The following is a 24,733-nucleotide window of genomic DNA, read 5'->3' as shown; positions in this document are numbered from 1 at the left end:
TGGTCCTTGATCCAGTTAATATTCTGTATTGATACATATGATTCTCTACCTGTCTAATTGTAGCAGTTTATGGGGTATTGATAATCTGAAGTGGTACTTCTAGTCAGAGCCCTCGTTTGGCCGTTTTTTGGGCCGAAATTTGGCCCCATTCCCCCCTTAAAATAGTATACTTTTGTCCCCTATTTCAACTAAAAATTCCCCCTTTTTTTTGCTTTTATACCTATGTTGCCAGCTGGTATCGTGCTATGAACCTTTGAACCTGCACAGGCTAATCTGAAAGCCACTTTTAGCACATGCATTAAACCCCCTTTCAACAGAGCACAGCCCATATATAATAGTGGGCTGATTTGTTTTTAGGGAAAGAAGACACTTATCAATCAAAAGATCAAGCCATAGATCACAGGGTATTCAATATTAAAAAATCTCCAAACAGCTGACAACCTATGGGTATGTCTGGAGGGTGTCACTTTGCATTCATCTATTGCATTTTATTTTCATTTATAAAAATTATGTGTTCTCTGTACTTAATGTTGTACCGGGTATATGATTTTATTTTGATTATTTGAACAGTGTTTATAATCGAAATGAAGGTTTGTTGGTATTTTGAAGGAAAATATGGAATTTTGAATAGTATAGTTGTCATTTGATTAATATAGTTGTCATTCATCAACTTTTTCAACCAAATATATGTAAAATAGTGTTTACAAGACTATTGCCAAGCAATATAAGTCCCCTACCGGCTTTACCATCATCAGAAATTGCACCATTTTCAGAATTTTTAAATATATTTGTTGCCATAGCAACCAAAATTGTTGACGTAGGAACAAAATGAAATGATGTGCTTAATGTCCATATTTCCATCTATCCATGTTTCAACAGTGCCCCAGATAAGCTGCGTATCTGCGTCTTTCACCCTCTTTAAATGTTTAATTATGCAAAGAAATACAATATCATGCGTATTGAAAACGCAACCAATTTGACTTTTACGCAAATTCGTCAAATTTAATGCGTACAATACAATAGCTTCGATCGAAAATGCTTTGCACATTTTCTCGATTTTCTCTTTATGATGTGAAATAAAATAATGTCTAAGAGAGGTGGAAAGACTTCCGCGATAGTCGCGTCAAAATATCAGTCGATATGTATGACAGTTACAAAGATGTCAGTTAACATCAGGATTTTTTAAAATTTAAAGTTTATATTTATATATGGACAGTTTCAAGGATTAAAGACGCTATGAAACATCAGTTTTATTAAAGTAAATTATATTAAGTTTACAGTTTTATGTAATCAATACAAGGGTGCAGCTTCAACTGAAGTAAAGCAGCGATGATTTTAAGGTTTGCAATTTCACCCTATTTCGAGAATGAAATCACCCTATTTTTCAAAATCAATGGGTGAAAACCCTATTTTCCAAATAATTTTCTGGGGCACTGTTTCAAGTTTCATGAACAAATATTAAGAACTTTAAAAGTTATCGCAGGATCCAGTAAAGTGTGACAGACTGACGGACAGACGGACCGATGGACGCACAGAGCGAAAACAATAAGTCCCCTCCGGTGAAACCGGTAGGGGACAACAAAAAAAACACACACAATCCATTCTGTTGTTTTTGATACTTTTTCAGACACTACAAACAATCACAACTCAAATCTGTCTGTTATTATTAGAAACAATTATGTACTGTGTCTTAACAAAGCCCATTTCTGTCCAATGTCACCCCAAAGTCTCAAAATGAATGCCTTGTGATTTATAAACCCTTTCCCACTCAGATATGTACTTTGACACATTTGTAGTCACTTAGAAAGTTAAGTTTTATTAAAGATCTTTCTTACTATATTCAAGTTTTAAAGGCTTCATTTTCAACTGTTAGATACTGATGAGCAGCAAACAGCATAAAACCTGAACAGACTGCAAGTTACTCACAGGCTGAGTTACTCGCAGGCTGTTCTGGTATTATGCTGGTTAAAAAAGCCATTTTCACTTCTGGGGGAAAGAGTTAACACAGGTGAAACATGGCCTTTAGTATGCAATATACTGGCAATTTGACCCTTCAACTCAATTGTAATTATGACTTTTTTTGTAAGAAATGATATGCACATAAAATGAAATGCATGTTTATGGAGTTTGTATTATTTTATGTATGATGGTGTTGATCTTAGATGGAAAGCGGATAAGGTCTTATTGCCATCATAGCCTCTTTTTTGTGTTTCAAGTCTAATTAAAATAATTATTTTCTTTACTAAATAAATTGCTTTTCATGTAAAGAAATGACCTTGTGTATTACAGAAAACCTGAATGACTTTTCATGTGAATTTTTGTCAATTTGTATAGTGTTAATGATAGATGTTGATGACCTTTAATGTTTGGGGATTGTTTGTCTCTCTAAGCAAGTTTGTTGATGTCTTGTGTTGCACTATTTAGAAGGTACCCGGTAAGCCTGCACTTTCCAGTGAGCATGCAGACACGAGCGCTGTCACATTTGATGCTGTAGACTTGTACGTGCCTGAGCAGTGCTGGAGAGAGAATGAGTTTGCAAGTGACCTGGTCAGTATGATGAGCCCACATCCTCGGGTGCTGCATCCTTCCTGGGGTCAGGGTCGGGTGGAGTCATGCATCCTTCCTGGGGCGGGGCCGGGTGTAGTCAACTCAGTGAGGCCAGCGGGCTGGGCGCATTCCTCTCTGCATGATTGCTGTTTTGATTGCTATAGTTTTGTGTGCGTTTGTGAAGTTTCATTGAAGTTAATGCTTGTGCCTAACATGTTTACTTCTGTTAATAGTTTTATTTGAAATGAAACGCTTGCACCTAACAGGTTTACCATAATCAAACAAAATATGATATGCAGATTACTGTTTGTTTGGCTTTTCTTAGCTAACCTGAGCATAAAATGTTCATGGGGAGTTTTTAGGATACTGTGTTTTACGTTGTCCGTCAGTCCATGCATACATATATCCATTCTTCTAAAGACTTCTCCTTCTCACATGCAGATTTAAGTCAAACTTTACAGAAATGATCCTTTGGTGGCCCTCTTTCCAAGTTATTTAATTTGTTCCTGTAGTTTGCATATATAGGTCACACTAGCTCAAAATATATATTTTAAAAATTTAATCTTTAAAAATCTTCTCTTTAAGCACAAAGGTCAGGTCTTTAATATTTGGTGTATAACATCATCTAGTTGTCCTCTACTGTGGTTGTTCAAATCAAGCCTCTGTTGTCAAAACTGTTCATGCCCCAGGGGACACCTTATTTAAAGAGACTTAAACGGTTAACTACCTGAAAAATAAAATTGCATTGTTCAGGTGTTTAATTTTGTGGGTGTAATGTGTATGGTGGTCCTCTACAATGTTTAATACAAAAAATATGGAGTCTTAATTGGTACTGCAATGGATTTTACTTGTTTTCCTTATATGTTGATTGTAAAACCTTTAAAATATTTTGTGTGCAACATGGTATTGTGGTCCACAACAAATTTTCTTCAAATCATGTCCCTTGGGTCAAAATGTTCGCCTCTAGTAGTTACTTTAACAAAATGTGTCAAATAAGGAAAATAATTTGTTCTTATGCAGCCTCAGACCACATGGAGTCTGTGTCACAAAACCTAGATTAAACCCAGAGTTATTACTCAAACATCCGAAAACCTACATATAACAGGTCAGTCTCTACATGTCTTAGGTGAACGACCTTGGGTCTTTAGGCCCTTTTGTTTTCCTCAAAAGCTATGAGATGACAAGTTCACATCTTGAATTGTATACACACACAAATATCCAAAGTATATAACAATTAATTTACCAAATTGAAAGAATGTATTAGCAACATTTATTTGATAATCTTTCACAAAATATTGTTGATGCATATTATATGTGACTGATTATGGTGTATAACTCATTACACTCAATTTTTTTGTGCACTGCTGAGTGGTTTTAGCAAGTTTTCTTTCATTACTAATCATTATTTGCATGCAAATGTTTGTTTTTAGTTGCAGGTTTTTGTTGTTAGCCATAAGTTATATTTATAAGCAATATTTATTTGTTCTTGTACATATTAGGAAATACTTTTAGCATTTACTTGTAATTACATATTACAGACAAGCATGTAATAAGTTATTACAAATTACAAAAAAAGTACCTACATGTGAATGATTTGGTGAGGATTTTATGTTTTCATGAGCTGGGCATGTAGTATGTAGTATTGGGAAAGGGTTGCATTTGCGCGTTAAAATATAGAATACTTCATTGTAGCAATGGGCTATTCACATAGCTTATTGCTACTACGCATGTTCTGTGGTTCAGGCTGCAGGTGCTCACTTTAAAAGTGAAGGTTGCACGTTCTTTGCTAGAAAATGCTTCACAGAATAAAACAATCAAGAATTGCATTAATGTATTTTGCTGTTCATAGAATTATTATGTACCATTCTAGTCAGAGTAATGCTAGTAATTTATAATCTCTGCATGAATATTCCTAGTTGCTGCTTACGAAGAAAACTTCCGATTTACCTGTTTGCGATTCCAACATACAAAGTGTGTCTAAATTTAAATTTAATTCAGATTTAATGAAACAGCATTAGGCTTTGTAATTGATTTATTAACTATATACCATACATGTTTGTATGTCTTCTTTGCTGTATTACAATTGAGATAATCTTAATTCTAACTTGCAGAATGTTTTTCAAATTTAGTGACCTTGTATGAAGTATAGGGAGCAAATTATTTACGGGTTCCCTGTGTTGACACAACAAGTTGCATTTAATATTCAATGTCACACTGTTGTTTGTTTATAATTACAAATGGCAGTCTTGACCTCGGGCTTGACATGTTGCCAACAAACGTTAGTCTTGAGACCCTGTCTAAGTACAGTTCCATAATTATCAAAGTTGTAATTGACATGGTTTATGACAAGTTTATTAACTGTTTTATAGTAAATCTTTTGTTACTTCTTGTAACACACAATATTTTGAAATAAAAAACAGATATTGAACAGTAAATAAACTGTTCCATTACACAAATGTTTTATACAGTTTTTCCCTTTGGAGTTGCACAGTGTAATATATATCCACATATTTTAACAATTACATAATTACCCTGGAATCTACTGAATTCGCAAGGCATATAGCAAAATAGCCTGTCCATTATTCTGTCCGTCCATACCATTTTACCCTGGAAAACATGTTTTGTATAACATCAATGCAACTTTCTACAAAGCTGTTTTTCTTGCATGGATGTTATATTTGAGTTCTCTCAACATACCCACTTCACCAGACCTCTCTTTGATGTTGAGATTTGTACCTTGATATTGACCTACTTTTTATGTCCCTCAGTATAAACTGGCGGACATATTGTTTTTGCCCTATCTGTTGGTTTGTTTCTTGGTTTGTTGGTTTGTGTCAAACTTTAACATTTGCCATAAGTTTTGCAATATTGAAGATAGCAACTTTATATTTGACATGCATGTGTATCTCATGGAGCTGCACATTTTGAGTGGTGAAAGGTCAAGGTCATCCTTCAAGGTTTAAGGTCAAATATAGGGGGTGGGGACATAGTGTTTCACAAAACATCTTGTTCAACTTTGACTTATTCAGATCCAACATCTTAGGTTAAACCTAAATTGGCAGTTCCCTTGTTCACCCATGTGTCATGTATTTATGTGGTCCAATGTGTCAACACTGATTAGGCTTCCAATTTGTGCGTAGCATTTATTAAACACAGCATCTTGTGTTTATTCATTTTCACTTAAAACCGTTTGTTGTAAAACCAATATTATTTGTATGACATTTACTTTTATTGATATTGTGGGTAGATCAATCCACAAATTTTAGATCTAGACAAAGAATGAATTGAAATGTTAAATATTTTATGGACTTAATTATAATAGGTTCGAGAGACATTCACTTCTAACATAATACATACACAACCATCATGAGTTTGTTTCGCATTTCAGTCCGAAACTTCACTACAGAGAATGCATTATGATGTGTATTAAGCTAATACTTGATATATAATAAAGCTATATCAATATTGTGGACTTTCAGCATGTGACAGATCAAAGATAATTAATTATTACATGTAACTGAAACACAGAAATTTCTCTGTGCTTTATTCAGATAGAAACAAAAACATAATGATTTGTATTTAGTTTGTTTTTTTTTTCCAAAATTGGCTGTAAAATTTGCATGTAATATCCACGGCTCATGTACTATAGTCACTCATCCTTTCTGATTGATTGCAAACACGTGGTAAAAACACATCTGCAACTGTTTAAGCCACTTTTTTGTTATTGTAAGCCTGTTTTGTATTTCAGGGTGATGGGAACTTTGCAAGGTCATACAGTTTAACGACAGACAAAAGACGTCATGGCCAAGGTACATCGTAACATGATCTATGTTCCATTCTTTAATAGATTGAAAATATTTTAAAATATTACTCGGTAAACATTAAGGGTTCATTACAATTTAAGGAACACATTTTCTTTGTATTTTATGCTTCAGGACTGGATATAAATAAAACTACCCAACGTCACAAGTTTCTTTACAAATAATGCTATAAATAGTTTAAAAATAGTTTTTCAAAAGAAGGCAAATTTTTTCACAATTTGCATGTCAAAGTTGCTCAATTATTGTTGTCTTTTTTTTTTAAACACTTGCATGCATATATTATATTTATTACTGAATGTAAACTGCCACTGAAAGATTCTTGCTTTAAATAAAAAATATAGTATTTTATGTTACATTTTAACTACATGAAATGAAGTAATATTTTTTCTGTAAGATCAAATTGTCTCACCAAAACAACTCAAGTGTATGTGTTCCTGTTGTTTATATGGTAGTATATAATTCTATATTTATTATGCGTAATTATACTCCCATTACCATTGGTAATGGGTGCTATATAGGTGTCACTTTGTCGGTCGATCTGTCGGTTCGTCTGTCCCGAAAATTTCATCAGATCTTCACCAAAGTTTGTAAGAAGTTGTATCTAGAAGATGTCTAGGTCAAGTTTGAATATGGGTCATGCAGGGTCAAAAACTAGGTCACGGGGTCACTTAGTGCATTTTAAACCGAAAGTTTGTCCAGACCATAACTATGTCATTTATCGTTACATTTTTAAATGACTTGGTACAGTTGTTCACCATCATGGGACGGTATGTCATGCGAAAGAAGTACGTCAATATCTCCAAGTCAAGGTCACACTTGGAGTTGCCCATATAAGCTAGTCCGGGCCATAACTTTGTCATTTATTGTGAGACTCTAAATTCATGTGGCACATTTGTTCACCATCATTAGACAGTGTGTCATGCAAAAGAATAACGTTGCTATCTCCAAGGTCAAGGTCACACTTTGAGTTTAAAGGTCAAAAATGGCCATAAATGAGCTTGTCCGGGCCATAACTATGTCGTTCATCGTGAGATTTTAAAATCATTTGGCACATTTGTTCACCATCATTGGAGGATGTGTCATGGGAAAAAATTACGTCGATATTTCCAAGGGTAAGGTCGCCAAGACTAAAAATAGAGTGAATTTGACACAAGGGGGGGTAACTAGAAACAATCAGCAACAATGCACATATTGAATTGTCTCCCTTTATCAGACATTTTTTTCCCAATTGAAAACCTGGTTTTGTGACAATTTTGTCCCTTGTCTCGAGATGTTAAGAGTCATTACAATATTGTACTATCTCACTTGTTCTCCAGATTATAAGAGTCGTTCGTTGATGAACCTGCCTGGTGAGCATAGTGCCACACTGCCAAGTCGTGGGCGTGCCAGAGAGCGACCTACCCTGGACAGCATTGAAGCGGAGCAGTGGCAGGGTGGTGTGCGCAGCTCTCGTGGCTCCGTCACCTCACATGAGGGCTACCTGGAGAGCATGTTTCGACGGGAGTGCGAGGTTGACGAGCAGATGGCCCGGGCCAACAGGGAGGGAATAGAGGAGGAGGAAGAAGGGGAGGAGCAGCGCAGAGTTGCAGCACAGTTCTACGGGGGGTCTGACGTGAGCGAAGTTAGCTCAGACACACACACTAGCAGCCAGTCAGACTCAGACGAACTCGTGGAACTTCCAAAAGTTAGATTAAAGAAAAATCTCGATGAAGAGAACAGTGATGTTGATGATAAAGAGGTCAAGTACAATTATAGTGGGGATGAAAATGATAAAACTGAAGGATCTGAGAGGCATGATAATAATCATGATGCAGAATGTGATGAAAATGACACTAATTCAGATGTGTTCAATCCTAGTGCTAGTCCATGTGAATATACTGGTGAATTAGATAGAGTAATAGCGCGAGAGAATAGCAGACGTAATAGTGAAACGTTGAATTCTCGCGGGACAAGTGATGGTCGCACGTCCACCCACACGTCTTCTAGCAGTATCAGCTACCAGGGCAAGTCAGCCAGCCAACGAGCCTACGAGAGAGGCTCCTCTGACTCCATGTCTAGCCCGCGCCGGAAGATTTCACCTCTCGAACAGTTCAGTATCACATCACAGACTTCAAATGAAGAAAACAAAGGACAACGAAGAAAAAGTAAATTGTATGCTAAAGGTAATTATTGTGAAACAAAGTACTTTTACATCAGGTTTGCAGATTTCATCTACATGCTGTTTTAATTTTTATATTGAACAATACTGTAGACGTATAGAAATTTGTCTGTATGAAATTTCGTGGCTTTATGAAAAACAACTAATTCGTTGACACGTAATTTTGTGGATTTCAAATTTTTGGGGAAGACTGACCGTCATAATAATTAAAGTTTTATTAAAACAACCAGAGTAATAACAAAGCATAATCTGCTAATCTGTTTCGACAGCAAGACTTGAGGTTAATGTTCACTGAAGCATGAAAGTTTTGCCGATAATTGTCAATAAGAGCGATAAAGCGGCGCACTTGTGGGTCCCTGCTCGCTAATTGCCATCGATGTAATTGTTTTGACAATATTTGCACTTCTCAGCGCAATTGGTTCCCTAGTAGAAACACTTGAGTAATAAGGTCCCCAAAATACATGTGTGTCTTTTTTAAATTTAATTTGCGCATATTGACATATATGATAAATCTGCAAACTGTTAATTTTACGACGTCACGTAAAAGAAATTTGTTTTTCTCCACAAATGGTAATGCTTTTTATTATATTTATTTACCATGATTTATAAAACGTACATTAACGATGATGAATAACAAAAAGAAAAACTGATAGATAAAGTGTAATGTGACCTACTGAAGTGAAGTAACTATTACAAAAACAAATATCTCGGATAACTGACAACACAAGAAAATGTCGGAAATGACATTCAGAAATGACCGATTTCGGATTAAAAATGTATAAATAATGGTTGGTACTTGGATTTGTGGTTCAGTGGACCAACGAAATCCACGAAAATTCGTACCATACGAAATTTAATGATTTTACAGTAATTGATTTGAATTCAGGAAGGTGCCTGGATACAATGAAAGTTAAATATAAGCATGTTGTCTATCCTTTTTATACTACCAGTGTCCTAAAACTTTTACCTTGGTCACTACTTTTGCAATATTGATGATAGCAACTTGATATTTGGCATGCATGTGTTTCTCATGGAGCTGCACATTTAGAGTGGTGAAAGGTCAAGGTCATCCTTCAAGGTCAAAGTTCAAAAAAAAAATCAAAGCGGCGCATTAGGGGGCATTGTGTTTCTGACAAACACATCTCTTGTTTTGGAATGCATACTCTGATATTAAGAAATGTTTACCTTAAATTGGGTAATATTTTGAGTAAAATTAATGTTATAAAGATTGGTAGTTTTTTGGTTTTTCATTGCTAACTTTAAAACCTATGGTAACTGGAACAAATCTTAGTCATGGCAAAATTATGAATACATGTAGTACAATAAGAAATTACTACTCTTAACTCAAGTGTTGATAACTCTATAATTTTAGCACATGTACATGTCCCAAATCTCTTGCAATATTAAAAGCTTCCCTCAGTTACTTAAAGAGGCTATTCACACCTCTCTGTAGGTACTGCCTCACAGAGGCTAATCATTTGCATGTTATGCTGACTGTGAACAGATTAAGTTGATGTAGTCTCAATTCAAGTCAATAAGAATAGCAACTAGAAATGGCGCGGCAGAGGCCGACGCGTATCCCCACGCCGAATGTTTGACCTAGGTGTGCCCCAGGGTTGGTAATGGGGCCATGCATAGCTGAGATTGACCGTATTGTCATAAGAGAAGTTCATCATCAATTAGAAGTGAATTGGTGTAGAAATGAAGAAGTTATAGTAAAAGGCAATTTTGGGTGGGTGTGACATATGTGGGCAGGGCGCCCCAGGGTTGGTAATTGTGCCATGCATAGTTGAGATTGACCGTATTGTCATAAGAGAGGTTCAGTATCAATTTGAAGTGAATCGGTGTAGAAATGAAGAAATTATAGTAAAAGGCAATTTTGTGTGGGTGTGGTCTATGTGGGCGGGGCGCCCCAGGGTTGGTAATGGGGCCATGCATAGTTGAGATTGACTGTATTGTCATAAGAGAAGTTCAATATCAATTTGAAGTGAATCGGTGTAGAAATGAAGAAATTATAGTAAAGGCAATTTTGGGTGGGTGTGGTCTATGTGGGCGGGGCCCCAGGGTTGGTTATGGGGCCATGCATAGTTGAGATTGACCCTAATGTCATAAGAGAAGTTCAGTATCAATTTGAAGTGAATCCGTGTAGAAATGAAAAAATTATAGTAAATGGAATTTTTTGGTGGGTGTGGCCTATGTGGGCGGGCGCCCCAGGGTTGGGATTGGGGCCATGCATAGTTGAGATTGACCCTAATGTCATAACAAAAGTTCAGTATCAATTTGAAGTGAATCCGTGTAGAAATGAAAAAATTATAGTAAATGGAAATTTTTGGTGGGTGTGGCCTATGTGGGCGGGGCGCCCCAGGGTTGGGAATGGGGCCATGCATGGTTGAGATTGACCGTATTGTCATAGGTGAGGTCCAGTATCAATTTGAAGTGAATCGGTGTAGAAATAAAGAAGTAAATGTAAAATAACCTAAAAAAATGAGTGATAATTTCTGACGCGGCCACACCCCAACCCCTATAACTTTTGACCCAGGGGTCAGATCAAAATTCCAAATAGTGCAGGGTCGCACATATGCTCATAGCTACCATGTGTGTAAATTTCAAGGTTCTAGTGCTTTTAGTGTAGGAGGAGATAGTGGCCAGGACGGACGGACAGACGGACGGACGGACAGACGGACGGACAGACGGACGGACGGACGGCGGAGATCACCACAATATCCCCACCTTTTTTTCAAAAAGCGTGGGGATAAAGAGTAAATAGTAAATATGTTTTCCGCCCAGTTCAACATATTATTGAAACTTTCCTCCATTTTCATACAACACCTCTATAATTCGAGACCTTTAATTGAAGTTTTACTGTATTTGTATTATGCCTCACCTCAATGTTTTGTTATTGTTATTGTCCAATTGCTCTTGTAATGTTTTGTTATTTAAAGGTCCCAAACCAACATTTCCAATGTGATCTGTTATTTGGAATTGCTGCTTATGTAGAATACTACCTGCCAACTTATGCCTTTTTGAGAGCATTTACAGGTCACATGGATTTAATCACAGCGCAATAAAGCAATGGGCAAGTAAAGTTACACTGACTGTAGTATTCAGTCACCTGTCATTGAGCATGTGTTTCAATGTTTAAGGAGGTAGGCGTTACACGGTGCAGGGTATCCCAAGTCACAGGTCGGCTCCTGACATCCGGGACCAGCGACCCGTGTTCAGCCGGGAAGAGAGTGTCCCAGGGGATCTAATGGCTGTCTACAGAAACATGAATAGAGAGGTATTTATGAACCACATGCTGTCTACAAACGTCAAACCATATTGTTGCGAGTGTTCACCTATTACTTATAAAAGATATAAAATATGTGTGGAAAACACATAAACTCATTAAATGCTAGATTTCAGGGCCCTGTCTTAACAAAGATCTTATGACACTTATTGGTTATGACTGAATACCCGTATTAAGCTTACAACAAATAGGCATTTAGAATCAGTATGGTCCTGAAATAAAGGGCATGTCTGCAGTAAGACTGGAAAAGAGCATTGATCAACCAGCATATATATGGTTAAAGTTTGAGCCTCAGGGTTTGTACATTATACTTATGATTTTTAATTCAAGATAAGTCTAAATTTTATTGTTTTTTCACTAATAATATTTATTGCTTCACATTTTCAATTGTCTTATTATTGTTCTAATTAGTAGTAAATGTTTGCATATTATTATTAATTTTCTAACCAATATTCAAACAGTCACACTTTCAAATATTGCCATTCATATTTTTCATCTTGTGACTTTTACATTAATGAATATACCATTTTATAACACCACATTAATGTAATATTCACTATTTCATAGTTTTTGTTTTGTTTTAGCCTGATTGCATGAAAAGCTTAGCCTTAAAGCCGGCTGAGTTGATGTTTCTCACAACAATTTGGCTTTCTTAACTGACCAGAATTGATCAATATTCGTGAGATATAGTCTAAAGCTTAACTCTTCCATACTGATTTTCGCAAAAATTGTGCCAAAAATGCCAAAAGCATCAAAGATACGAAACTTAATCATGTACATAACGGTATCATCTAGACTATTATTAACCTGTTACGTATGCACGCCTTGGGTCACGTGAGCGCCAATTTCATGTTTCCACTTCGGCGCTTTTCAAAACAAAGAACAACTACTAAACCACAGGTGCAAGGCGCATGGCCAAATCACTTAAACACTATCAATATGTCATAAAACATCATTTTTCATCATTTTGACAAAAAAATTATGATATATTATTTATAAACAAGTTAGGTATCTCTTGACACAGTAAAATCACCTACATACAACTATCGAAATATCACAGCTATGGAACATAATCCACATTAGTAAAATTAACAAATACGAGTGTATTAACTAACAACGCAGATTTGTCCTTTTGTTTGCGTTATTACGTCAAAGTCGTGATAAAATAATCTGGAATTTTTTATCTGTAATCTCGAGTCCAGATCCATGCCAATCAGACGCTCAAGTTAAATATGATTCTCGGTTTCAGATATTCTGTAACTCTGAGGCGCGGAACCAATAGTTGGATAAATAGTATAAGGTGAAGGCCGGATCATCGTACACGATTGAAATAAACATTCAAACATTACGATTATATTAGTGTTTGGTGTGGGCAAAAGACAAATGTTGTTAGTTGATAAAGTCGTATTTGTTTATTGTACTTATGCGGATTATGTTCAGTAGCTGGGGTATTTCGATACTTTTACTCTTGATAAAATCTGCACTGAACGTTCGGTCAGACGAGAGCCAACCTATCATTTCTACAAGTTCGAGAAGTGTTTTCGTGTAGTTTATATTGGCAAGTAGCCGTTTGTGGTCATTCTTCGTCACGAGGCAACCTTTCCCAACAAAATGGTACATATTTTATGAAAATCTACCGCCATTTAGGCACTTAATGGCTTAAAAAAGTGTTGAAGAAGGTGATTTTCCTGTGTCAAGAGATAACTTCTTTGTGTGTGTGTGTGTATATATATATATATATATATGTGCTCCGAGTCTGTGCTTTTATTTTCATGCTCCAGTCCATGCCTCGCGCGAATCACGTGGTTTTACATGTGACCCGCGCGTGTTTAAATATAGATCATTCCTGTCCATGGACAGAAATTGAAAAAACCCTTTCTTTGTACTGATTTTGGGCATTTCTAGACCGATTTTGACCAAATCTTTTGCGCATCTGACATAAATACGTTCACATTTTGACTCATAATCACTTTTTGCGACACATAAAAAAAAAGGGAAAATATACCAACATTAACTCGGCCGGCTTTAATGAAACGCTCTCAAGTCCATGTCCTTGGTAGAACCAATACTTGTTGTCTATGGGTGACCTCTAAAGAGCACTCCCGCAGTGGAGATCAAACCCAACGTGACCTCCAAGTCACTTTTCAAATAGCCTATCCGCTATGCCGCAACAATAGTGTAAATATTTCATAAATGTCCATAATGATTGCACTGACCAAAGTTGCATCATAACATTGAATATTTATGCAGAATTACAACATGTACGTATTGGTATGTGGCTTGCAGGAGCTGATCAAGCTAGTGGTGACCCATAAGGCCCAGCTCATCCGTAAGGACCAGTACATCCAGGAGCTAGAGAGCTACATAGACAACCTGCTGGTCCGTGTCATGGAAACAAGTCCAAGAATCCTGCAGAATTTGTAACACTGCTAAGTCTGCATAGATAGTCCCATTTATCCTACAGACATTCAAGATACAAAATAGTTTGTGTACCACTATGTTTATGGTTTCCTTCGCATTCTTCTCTAAGTACATGTAACACTGAAACCCATCTTTATGTACACAGTTGTTATAATTATAGTTAGTTGGGAACATAGCTGATTGTTTGTTTATGCACTTTTGTCTGTCATGCTTTGTTAAACAAAGAGGTTGTTTAATGAGGGGCAGGATTACTTATGAAGTCAACTGATTGTTTCCCCTTGCTAACTAAAAATATTTGAATAAAAGTTTGAGCAGGATTGCATATTTATGGTCTAGGGATTGCCATGTCAAGGAATCTTTTCAACTAGAGATAACATGAATATGCCGAGATGAAACTGAATTTGTAGATAGTCTTAACCAAGACCTGCTTGTGAAATGACAATGTCACTTTTAAAACTTAATAATTAGCCAAGTAATTTTTAACCAGGTTTTCCGAAGGAAAAAACTGGTTATTAGATTGGCGAATGCAGGCGGGCTGGCTGGCTGGCTGGCGGGCTGGCGGGCTGGCTGGCGGGCTGGCGGGCGGGCGGAACAAGCTTGTCCGGGCCATAACTATGTCGTTCATTGTCAGATTTTAAAATCATTTGGCACATTTGTTCACCATCATTGGACGGTGTGTCGCGCGAAATAATTACGTCGATATCTCCAAGGTCAAGGTCACACTTTGAGTTCAAAGGTCAAAAATGGCCATAAATGAGCTTGTCCTGGCCATAACTTTGTCATTCATTGTGAGATTTTAAAATCATTTGGCACATTTGTTCACCATCATGGGACGGTGTGTCGCACGAAAGAATCACGTCAATATCCCCAATGTCAAGGTCGCCACGACTAAAAATAGATTTTTTTTAAAAACAAACTTACAAAGGGGGTTAATTTTGTTTGTTCATTTCAAAAGTTCAGTTTGAGTTTTCTCCCTTTATCAGATTTTTTTTTCACAATGAAAACCTGGTTTTGTGACAATTTTGTCCCTTGTTATCCTTTATTAAACTTCACATGTTGAGAACTTTAACCCGGATGTTGCTTGGAATTGCATGTGGTGAGGTTAAAATCATTGTTATGTAAAATAGAAAAAAGCCTCCCACTTCACGACTTCAAAATTTTGAGACATTTGATCAACATATGTTCATCTGAAACTTTTGGTGTCTTTTGGAAGATATACAGAATGCTTCCTTAGCGGGGATTGAATTGGTAACCAGACAGTCTCTTGGCAGGCACAATTGCCATTACGCCAGGGCGACATAAAAGGTCAGAGGTTAAATTTTTACATAAAAATTGGCTTGTCCAGACTGAAGTTTATAATTCATCATGTATTATAACAGAATTTACCAAACATTTTAAACATGTGGAGAAGGCTTTACACCGTTGGTTAAATGTGAAGATTACAAGAAAGGCCAAAGGTAAAATAAGCATTATTGGATATGGACTGAACTTGTTGCCAACAGGCATCTGCTTAGTTATCATATCTTATAAAAGGAGCTGGTTGTTGTTAAATATTTTTGTCAAATAGCAGAATGATGTACCCCTCTCAAGTCTTAAAGAAGCCTATGCATTAAGATGCAAAGGGGAATATTAAGAATGAATGGTTGTCTCCAGAGGCTTTTTGAACTTCTAAGTGGTATTCATATCAAGATATTGCTTGGAATTCACGTGGGATGGGTAGGGTAAAGGGTACCATAACTAAAAAAATAACAAACAGTTAATTTTTTTCCTGGCTAATTTTTATACAATACAGTTGAAAAAAGTGCTTAACTTAAAATCATAAATAAAATCTGTACTGTATAATTTTATATGTTTTCTTGGACTGAAACAGGGTTATCTTTTACTCAGTGAAGATCTGATAACGATATAAATGCTGCCATAACAAACTGCTTGAAACAAATAAGCAGTGGGTGCAGAATATTTGTTTTGGTGTTAAGAATTTTATAAACTTTATGTGTTATATTTATTTCCTGTTTTTTATTTTGCAATTTAAGTGCATTATATAGTTGATCGACGTTTATGGATCAGAATAGGCTAAAATCAAGTCAGGAATCATAGAATATGCTTGAGAAAGCCTTACTGTAGGAACTATAGCTGATAAAATATTGATGATAATATAATAATCATTGTGTGTAATAAGTTCTTAGATAAGGATAAATATTTATAGAAGAGCTGGTCCTGGCGTCATCATCTCATTGCTGATATTATATAAGAAGGGTATACACTACATATACAACCATATGGGTATATATGCCGCTCTTCCCTATATTATCTTTTATTATAAATAATATCCATTGCTTGAATTGGAAATGATATATTGGTGTGTGTTTTTTTCATTTTTACAAAATTGTAACTACTTCCAAACTGGCATTCATTACTTTCTTTAATGTTTTCATTTTTTGCTATTCAGTTCCTATAAATGTATTTTTTAATAAACAGAAAACAGTGACAGAACAAAGCCAGTTTGGGTGCATTTAAAGTCACTTTCATGTTAAAGATATAGTCTAGAAATGTATATAATGTGCTAACTTGACCTTAGATTCTGACCTAAATTTTTAAGGTAGGAACAATCTTCATGTATTTAAAAAAATGAAGTGCCTGCTCAGCAGTGCAGAATAACTGCCTACAATTAACTTTGATGTGTTGAAATCTAAGTAAAAACACATTGTATTGGCACATTATTTAATTGTACAATTTCCATTTTATGATGTTCACGTGTTTATTTCAGTATTAAGGTATTCACTGATACATGTAAATAGGTTCATAATGCCTACATGTATTTTTCTTTAATATAATAGAATGTTTCTTCATCTGTTAGGACAATACATGCATGGTTATGTTTAACATTATTAGCTCGCCTGAGCATAAAGTGAATTTTGTGTGCTATTCTGGTCAGTTGCAGTCCGTTTATGTTTTTATCAGTTATCACCAATTTACTTCTGACCCTCTTGCAAAGATGTTCTTAAAAGTCACAATAATTATACATACATTTAAAGGGTGAAAATGTGGGTTGAAACAATCATGGTCTGGGATAATATAGTTAATAAATGCTGACTTTCTAATATTAAGATAACTTTAAAAATGTCTTCTGAAACCACCAGTTCCATAGCTTTACTATTTGATACCTGTAAGTAACAATGTGAAGTCCTCCTTTCCGATGTTCATTTAAATGATGTCCTTTGGTCAAAACTGGCCACCCCAAATATGTCATAACTTTTTTCTCTATATCACAAGGCCCATAGGGGTAATACTCTCTGTGTCACATTGCATACCAGGTAATAATCTATAAAGATTATTTAAATGATGGCCCTCTGGTCAAAACCAGTCTTATCCTGGGAGACCCAAAGGTCAATACATGTTGCATAAAAAAAAATTATACTAAATTTCTTTTCTCATACCACAGTTCAACCATTAATCAGGTGAGCAATCTAGAGCTTGTCCCTCTTGTCTTGTAGTTACTTGTTTTAATGGGATTCTATTTAAACCATTAATAATTTGATTGTTAATTTATTATAAAGATTTATTGAAACATCTTCAACAATCATGTAACAATACTGAAAGTGGGATACCTTTAAGTAGCGTTTTTATTAGCTCACTTGAGCATAATGTGCTCATGGTTAGCTTTTGTGATCACCTTTATTTATTGCCCGATCTTCATGAAACTTGGTCAGAATATTTGTCCCAATGATATCCTGGATGATGAGTCGGATGAGTTCTAAGATGGTTCAAGTTGGTTTGAAAACATGGAAAGGGGGAGGGGCGTTTTCCTCACATTGCTATAGTAAAATCTTGTTTATCCTTCAGAGGCCACAATTGTTGTCCATTTTTATTAGCTTGGCTGTTTTTGGAGAAAACCTGAGGTATTGTCATAGCCAGCTTGTCATCCGTTGTCCGCCGTCTGCCGTCCGTGTCATACTAAAACCTAAAAATAGGCTCTAAAATCAAAGTGCTTCCATATACAACTTTGAAACATCATATGTAGATGCACCTTGATGAGTTTTACACGCCACACCCATTTTTTGGGTCACTAGGTCAAAGTTCAAGGTCACTTCTGACAAGCTTTCATTTATTCAAAACTGCACCCACAGCTGAGCGTTCGCACCCGCTATGCGGTGCTCTTGTCAAACAGAGTCTTAATATTTTCCCAAATTTTCTTGATCTTGAATGAGTTCAAATATGGTTTATGTTGGTTGAAAAACACTTTTCTTTATATGGCTATAGTAAAACCTTAATTGTTAACAGTCTAGAAGTCAGATTTATTTTCCAATCTTCATAAATCCTGGTCGGAACATTTATTCTCATAATATCTTGAATGAGTTTGAAAATGGTTCCCTTCTGTTAAAAAACATGACTGCCAGAGGCCCGAGTCATATATCCTAAGTGGCTAAAGTAAAACGATGTTAACTCTTCAGAAGCATACCGGTATTTATGTTCCAATCTTGATGAAACTTGATCAAAACACTTATTCTAATGATAGCTAGGCTGAGTTTAAAAAAGGTTATGGTCTGTCAAAAAATATGGTCACCAAGGGGTGGGGTATTTTTCCTTAAATAGCTATAGTAAAACCTTGTAAGCACTCTATAAAAGTCACATTGTAAGTCCAATCTTCATGAATTTAGTCTAAAGAGTTTTCTTATGATATCTGGGCTGAGTCTGAAAATTGTTCCTCAACCTTTGCAAACATGGCCGCCAGGGGGAAAGTAATTTTTCCTCATATGGCTATAGTACAACCATGTTAACTCTCTAGAAGTCTTAATGAAACTTGGTCAGATTATTTGTTCTAATGGAAGCTTGGCTTATTTTTCAAAATGATTATGATTATTCGAAAAATATGGCCGTAAGTTGGTGCATTTTTCCCAATATGGCTATAGTAAAATATTTTCAACACTCTAAAAGACACATTTTTAGTCAAATAGAAGACACATTTTTAGTCCAATCTTCATGAAACTTTGTCAGACCATTTGTACTTATGATATCTGGGCTTATCTCAAAAATGGTTACCATCCGTTGAAAAAATACCTGCTAGGGAGCTAGACATTTCTCTTATATGGCTATCATAAAACCTTCTCAATTCTTTAGTTGATATTTTAGTCAAGTTTGAAAATGGTTTGAGAAACATCTCAAAAGGTTTTGAGAGCAGTTTAGTTCCCTTAAGTATGAGATGAGAAACCATGGGCCTCTGAAATCATGACACTGCACATGTTGAACTCGTGGTCTCTAAAGCAGACTTGTGTATGCTGTATTTACTGTTAATGAATCTCACAGTTTCACACACAAAAACAGTACTCTTAAAACTTTAGATCTGATGCATGTATATCATTATTATTAATTATCTATATTGCATTCTACAATTTTGTTATTGTTTCTAAATGTTTATCCAAGTTTTTGTATGAATATATGAAACAGAATGTGTATCTTGTCTGTTGTTTTATATCCTATGCTTAGACATCAGTTTGAATACCAGTTCATTAAATTGATCATCGTAGGACATTAGTCGGTCAACATGTTGCAAGTAGCATCAATCGCTATCGTAGGAAGACTGCAAGATGATCGGGCAGCAAACCTCAGGTCACACGGCCTCTTCAATTAAATCGCACGAGCTGAAAACGGTTTCCGAGAGAAGCTAGCGGACAATCAGTCGCACGAAAGTTTGATGCTTTTCGACTGCACGCGCAGTTTCCGTACCGTAGTTTTTCCCCTTAGCTGCCAACATAAATGATTAGAAAGTATCGCACGATAATCGCATACAATGTAAACAAGAAGAAGGTTAAAACACAGGTTGCCTAAAACCGAACAACAAATACATCGAATACAGATCGTAAATTTGTAAATAAGTAATAAATATTCGTCCAAAATAAACGTGCGATGCAAATTTTTATTCATCAATGGAAGTGTCGCGAAAATGCTCATGAAACATACGATAATATTTATTTTTAAAGGCACCTTTTCAGATATTGAAGTTTGTCATTAAATGCGTTATATTGATAAATGCAAACCTTGGATCTAAAAAGCTCCAGTAAAAAACAAGAATACAATTAAAGAAAGAAAAAAGTAACTGTAATGGAAGGAGGGATGTAATGGTCAGCGATGCATGATAAGCCCCGCCTCAGCCAATAGAAGCTGGCGGTATGTTATATGCTTGTTTTCCATTTAGTTGGTTGCGCTTTGATAGCTGTAGTGAATAAACGTGTTTAAAATCTATCCCTCTTGGGTCTTGTGTTTTAAACCAGCCCTTTAAGGGTCTAGACATTAATAATGGTAAATAAAACAAAATTACATTGGCGACGAGGATATATGGATAAATTTGCGTAAATTAAAAATGACCGGATTAACACCGTTTCCAAAATTTGGCGTGAACAGGGAGGAAAGTTCTCTCGGTGTACGATGGACAACATAATTATCTAAACTTGAACATGTACACTTGGGGACTTTTCTAACGCATCACTTTTCAAACTTGAATATCTCAGTTATGAGTAAAGATATTGATTTAAAATTTTACATACGATCATAAGAGTACATTCTATGCAAGCTCACGATAAAATCATTCATCCGTGACGATTGGACGCTTTAGCACGTGGGGTAGGTGTGGTTCCATGTTTTTGCACGTGGAAATGTTGAAACGCGATTGAATTCTAGTTTTATTTTATTTTAATTATTTTAGGTGGGTTCTTACACAAGGAAAACATAAAACTAATTTACAAAACAATATAGCTCGTATGAATATTCAGGAGCGCAATCGCGCACTTTCCATTTTACAGGCTACCTTTCCCACTTGCTAAAGCGTCCGATCGTCACGGATGAATGATTTTATCGTTAGCTTGCACATATTGTAGTCAAATGATCACATGGGCAATTTTAAATAAAACTATTTACTCATTACTGAGATATGTAAGTTTTAAAAGTGTTTCGTTAGAAAAAAGTGTTTCGTTAGAAAAAATGCGATATACATGTTAATCCAATTTAATTTCAATTTCACAATTCTCGGTTAGTTTTTACACAAGAAAAACATAACATTAATTAAAGAAAAACAATACGGCTCGTATGAATATTCAGGAGCGAAACTGCTCAATCGGAATGTTGCAAGCCGGTCAGTTATTAAAACGTGTAAGTTTATGCGTTTTACTTTTCACATTGTTATTAATTAACGTTGTACGAGTTTGCGAATTTGACTTTTGAAGTGACGTTTTTAATTTGTTAAGTTTTATATTTTGTTGTTTTTCAATTTCAATTAAATTTTCAGAAATTATCAGATATGTGTTGAATTATTATTGGTCCAAATTTCAACACAAGCCGTTCAAAAATAAGGGAGCTATATTGATATGATTAAGTGATGCGTTAGAAAAGTCTCCAAGTGTATTCGTCGGATTAAGCATCGAAAGTTAGAAGCGAAGAAAAGCTCTACATTACGCTGGCGACGACGTATACGACATCTATCAAACATTGGATCTTTCAGATGATGAATCAAATTACGATGACACCAACCAGCAATTGACGAACTATTTTAATCCACAGAAAAACAAAGGATTTGAACGATGTGAATTTAGAAGCATTCGGGAGACACAAAATGCATCGATCAATTTGTAACAAGATTTAGGCAAAAAGCCGAAAATTGCGAATTTGGAGATAAAGATGGTGAAATCAAAAGTCAACTAATAAAAGGATGTACATCAAAGAAATTAAGGTTAAAAGGTCTTGAAGACGACAAGCCGTCGAGTGATGTCCTAACAATGGCTCGAACCATGTAAATGGCAGATAGACAGTCAAAGGCAATGGCAAACAAAGAATCGCCAAATCACGACGACGTCAACAAAATAAGATTTACTCCGCGGAATCGTAGTACTCAAAGCAGGCATATGTCAACAGCAAAGTCACAATCAGGACGCCAGGATCGAAAGCCTAAATTCAACAACGTTTGCAGAAACTGCGGAGGTAAATATCCTCATGAATTACGGTGCCTTGTTCAAGGAAAGGAGTGCAGATATTGCCATAAATTCAATCACTTCAAAGCTGTATGCAAAAAACTTAAAAGCTCTAAAACTAGAGTACACGAAATAAACGAAACCGGAAGTGAAACCGACGCTGCCGCAAGCCATGAGTTAGCGTTTGGAGTAAAAAATAGTTAATACAATCTCTACCTCTAAGTTACCCAAAGTGATACTAAAAGTAAATGGAGTGAAAGCAACGTTCCTCGTGGACACCGGGAGTACGCTTAACATAATCAGCTCCCGAATCGTAGTTGCCATGAATCCAAAACCTCACCTGAAATCTTCAACAACAAAGGCATTCGCGTTTGGACAGATCAAACCACTTTCCATAAAAGGTCAATATACTATTCTTGTAGAAAGCAATGATCAATTCACAATCGCAACGTTCCATGAAGTGCGACAAAACAACGACACTATAATTGTTTACGAACTTGCAACCAATCTCGGTATTGTACCTGTAATAAACACGATATTCAGGGATTCAAATTACGAACGTTTATCATCAACATACAAAGAAGTATTCGAGGGTCTTGGAAAATTAAAGGACACGCAAGTTAAATTTTATGTTGACGAAACAATCACCCCGACTGCACAGCCAGCTAGACGGTACCCGTTCAATGTGAGAGATAAAGTTGAAAAAGAACTCAAACGCCTGAAAGATTTAGACGCCATTGAATGTGTAGACGGCCCGACACCATAGGTATCTAGCATTTTTGTTGCACCAAAATCAAACGCACCTAACGAAATTCGCATGTGTGTGGATATGCGAAAAGCAAACCAGGCCATTAAACGTAGAAAGCACGTAACAGTGTCATTGTGGAATTAAACGGGTAAACAGTTTTCTCGAAAGTTGATCTACATAATGGGTTTCATCAGCTAGAACTAGCGCCCGAGTCACGCAACATGACAACGTTTGCAACACACGTCGGTCTACGTCGCTTTAAGAGATTAAATTTTGGAGTAAATGCTGCTCCGGAATTTTTTTGAAATGAAATTCGGTAAGCAATCTCGGGACTAAAAGGCACATAAAACATTGCAGACGACATTATCTTTCAAGGGCCGACGACACAAATTCATGATGAAAGACTCGAGTCTCTTCTGAAAAGACTTAAAGAAAACAATCTTACATTGAACAAAGACAAGTGTAAATTCGGACAATCATCATTGAAATTCTATGGCTACATTTTCAGCAAAGACGGCATTTCACCAGACCCTGCGAAATTCGAGGAAATTAAAAATGTCGAAAAGCCGAAAAACGAATCTGAAATAAGGTCATTTCTCGGGATGACAAATTACGTGTCAATGTTTATAAACGACTACTCCAGCATATCGGAACCTCTACTTCGATTAACATGTCAAAATCAGGCATACAATTGGGGTACCTTTACCGCGATCAAGACAATTCATTTTGAACACTTCGGACAGTGTTAACCAGCGACCAGGTCATGGCCTATTATGATCCCACGAGATGCTCGGAAGTGTGGGTGGATGCTAGCCCAGTAGGGTGATCAGCAATATTGATCCAGGATAACAGAGTCGTAGCGTACGGTAGCCGCGCATTAAAGTAACATCACTACTCAAAATCAACGAGAATTCCGTACCATACTTCGTAAAATAAAGCTAAACAATTAAAAATCATTGTTCCTTATGGCAATTGCCGAAATTTCAACTCCAGATGTGGTCTGGTAAAATAGATGTTTGTAGATACAAAATGATCGTTTTTATTATTGTTTTGTATTGGTTCTATTTTAGTGTTAGTGTATCGTATGCTTAGATATATATTCGCGGGAAATTAAAATTGGTTTAATTGTGTCACAAATAAATAAAAACGAGCATTTTGTATCTACAAAAATCTATGTAATCATACCACATCCAGCGTTGAAATTATGGCTCTAGCTATGAGGAACACTGAATTTTTAAGTGTTATTTTACAAAATTCTTTACGAAATGTTCGTTGATTTTGAGCGTTATTTAGACTTTAACACCTGTAGAACAGCGGTATTCACAAACAGAACGCGAGACTTTGGCGTGTGTCTTCGGATGCCAACATTTTCCTCTATACCTGTTCGGGTCGAAGTTTACATTAATCACTGATCACAAACCCTTGGAATTAATGTTCAACAACACGAAAGAAATCCAATCTGCCCAACTTGAAAGGTGGCGATTGAAATTGATTACATACAACTTAACAGTGAAATATCACATATCGTTACTATAAATAGTAACAAAATGACGTCGCGAGCGGCCCGTTATTCGTATCTAGCGGGCCAATATAAATTATATCAGCCCTAGGGCCGATTTTTCATTGGTCGTCTTTCGCATGAGACGTTAAACCGAGGTGCAGTGTACTAGGTGCTATACACCGGGCACTAAAAGACCCAGGGTCACCTCTGGAACGGGGTGTCTCCTGTATCTTGCACTATCCCCCGTAACCAACTAACTCGTCTTTCTGGGGGCGATGGCCATATGGAAG

The 24,733-nt window shown here is 36.2% G+C and overlaps 1 protein-coding gene across 3 annotated transcripts in view; it reads left to right on the top strand.

The window, feature by feature from the left end:
- LOC127853298 (rab11 family-interacting protein 2-like) overlaps positions 1–19,687 on the top strand; it is a 35,274-nt gene extending 15,587 nt beyond the window's left edge. For 2 of the 3 annotated variants that reach the window (XM_052387703.1, XM_052387717.1), the window contains exons 7-11: positions 2,425–2,547; positions 6,296–6,356; positions 7,685–8,530; positions 11,670–11,806; positions 14,102–19,687. In XM_052387703.1, coding sequence (XP_052243663.1) covers positions 2,425–2,547; positions 6,296–6,356; positions 7,685–8,530; positions 11,670–11,806; positions 14,102–14,239 — 1,305 coding nt within the window. In that variant the 3' untranslated portion in view covers positions 14,240–19,687. The remainder of the gene's footprint in view (positions 1–2,424; positions 2,548–6,295; positions 6,357–7,684; positions 8,531–11,669; positions 11,807–14,101) is intronic. The other variant, XM_052387712.1, reaches the window with a different exon arrangement.
- Positions 19,688–24,733: the final 5,046 nt, after the last annotated feature.

This window comes from Dreissena polymorpha, chromosome 1 (genome assembly GCF_020536995.1).
Source record: "Dreissena polymorpha isolate Duluth1 chromosome 1, UMN_Dpol_1.0, whole genome shotgun sequence".
Lineage (NCBI taxonomy): Eukaryota > Metazoa > Mollusca > Bivalvia > Myida > Dreissenidae > Dreissena > Dreissena polymorpha.
Note: the sequence above shows the minus strand (reverse complement) of the source record. Positions and strands in the feature narration are given on the sequence as shown.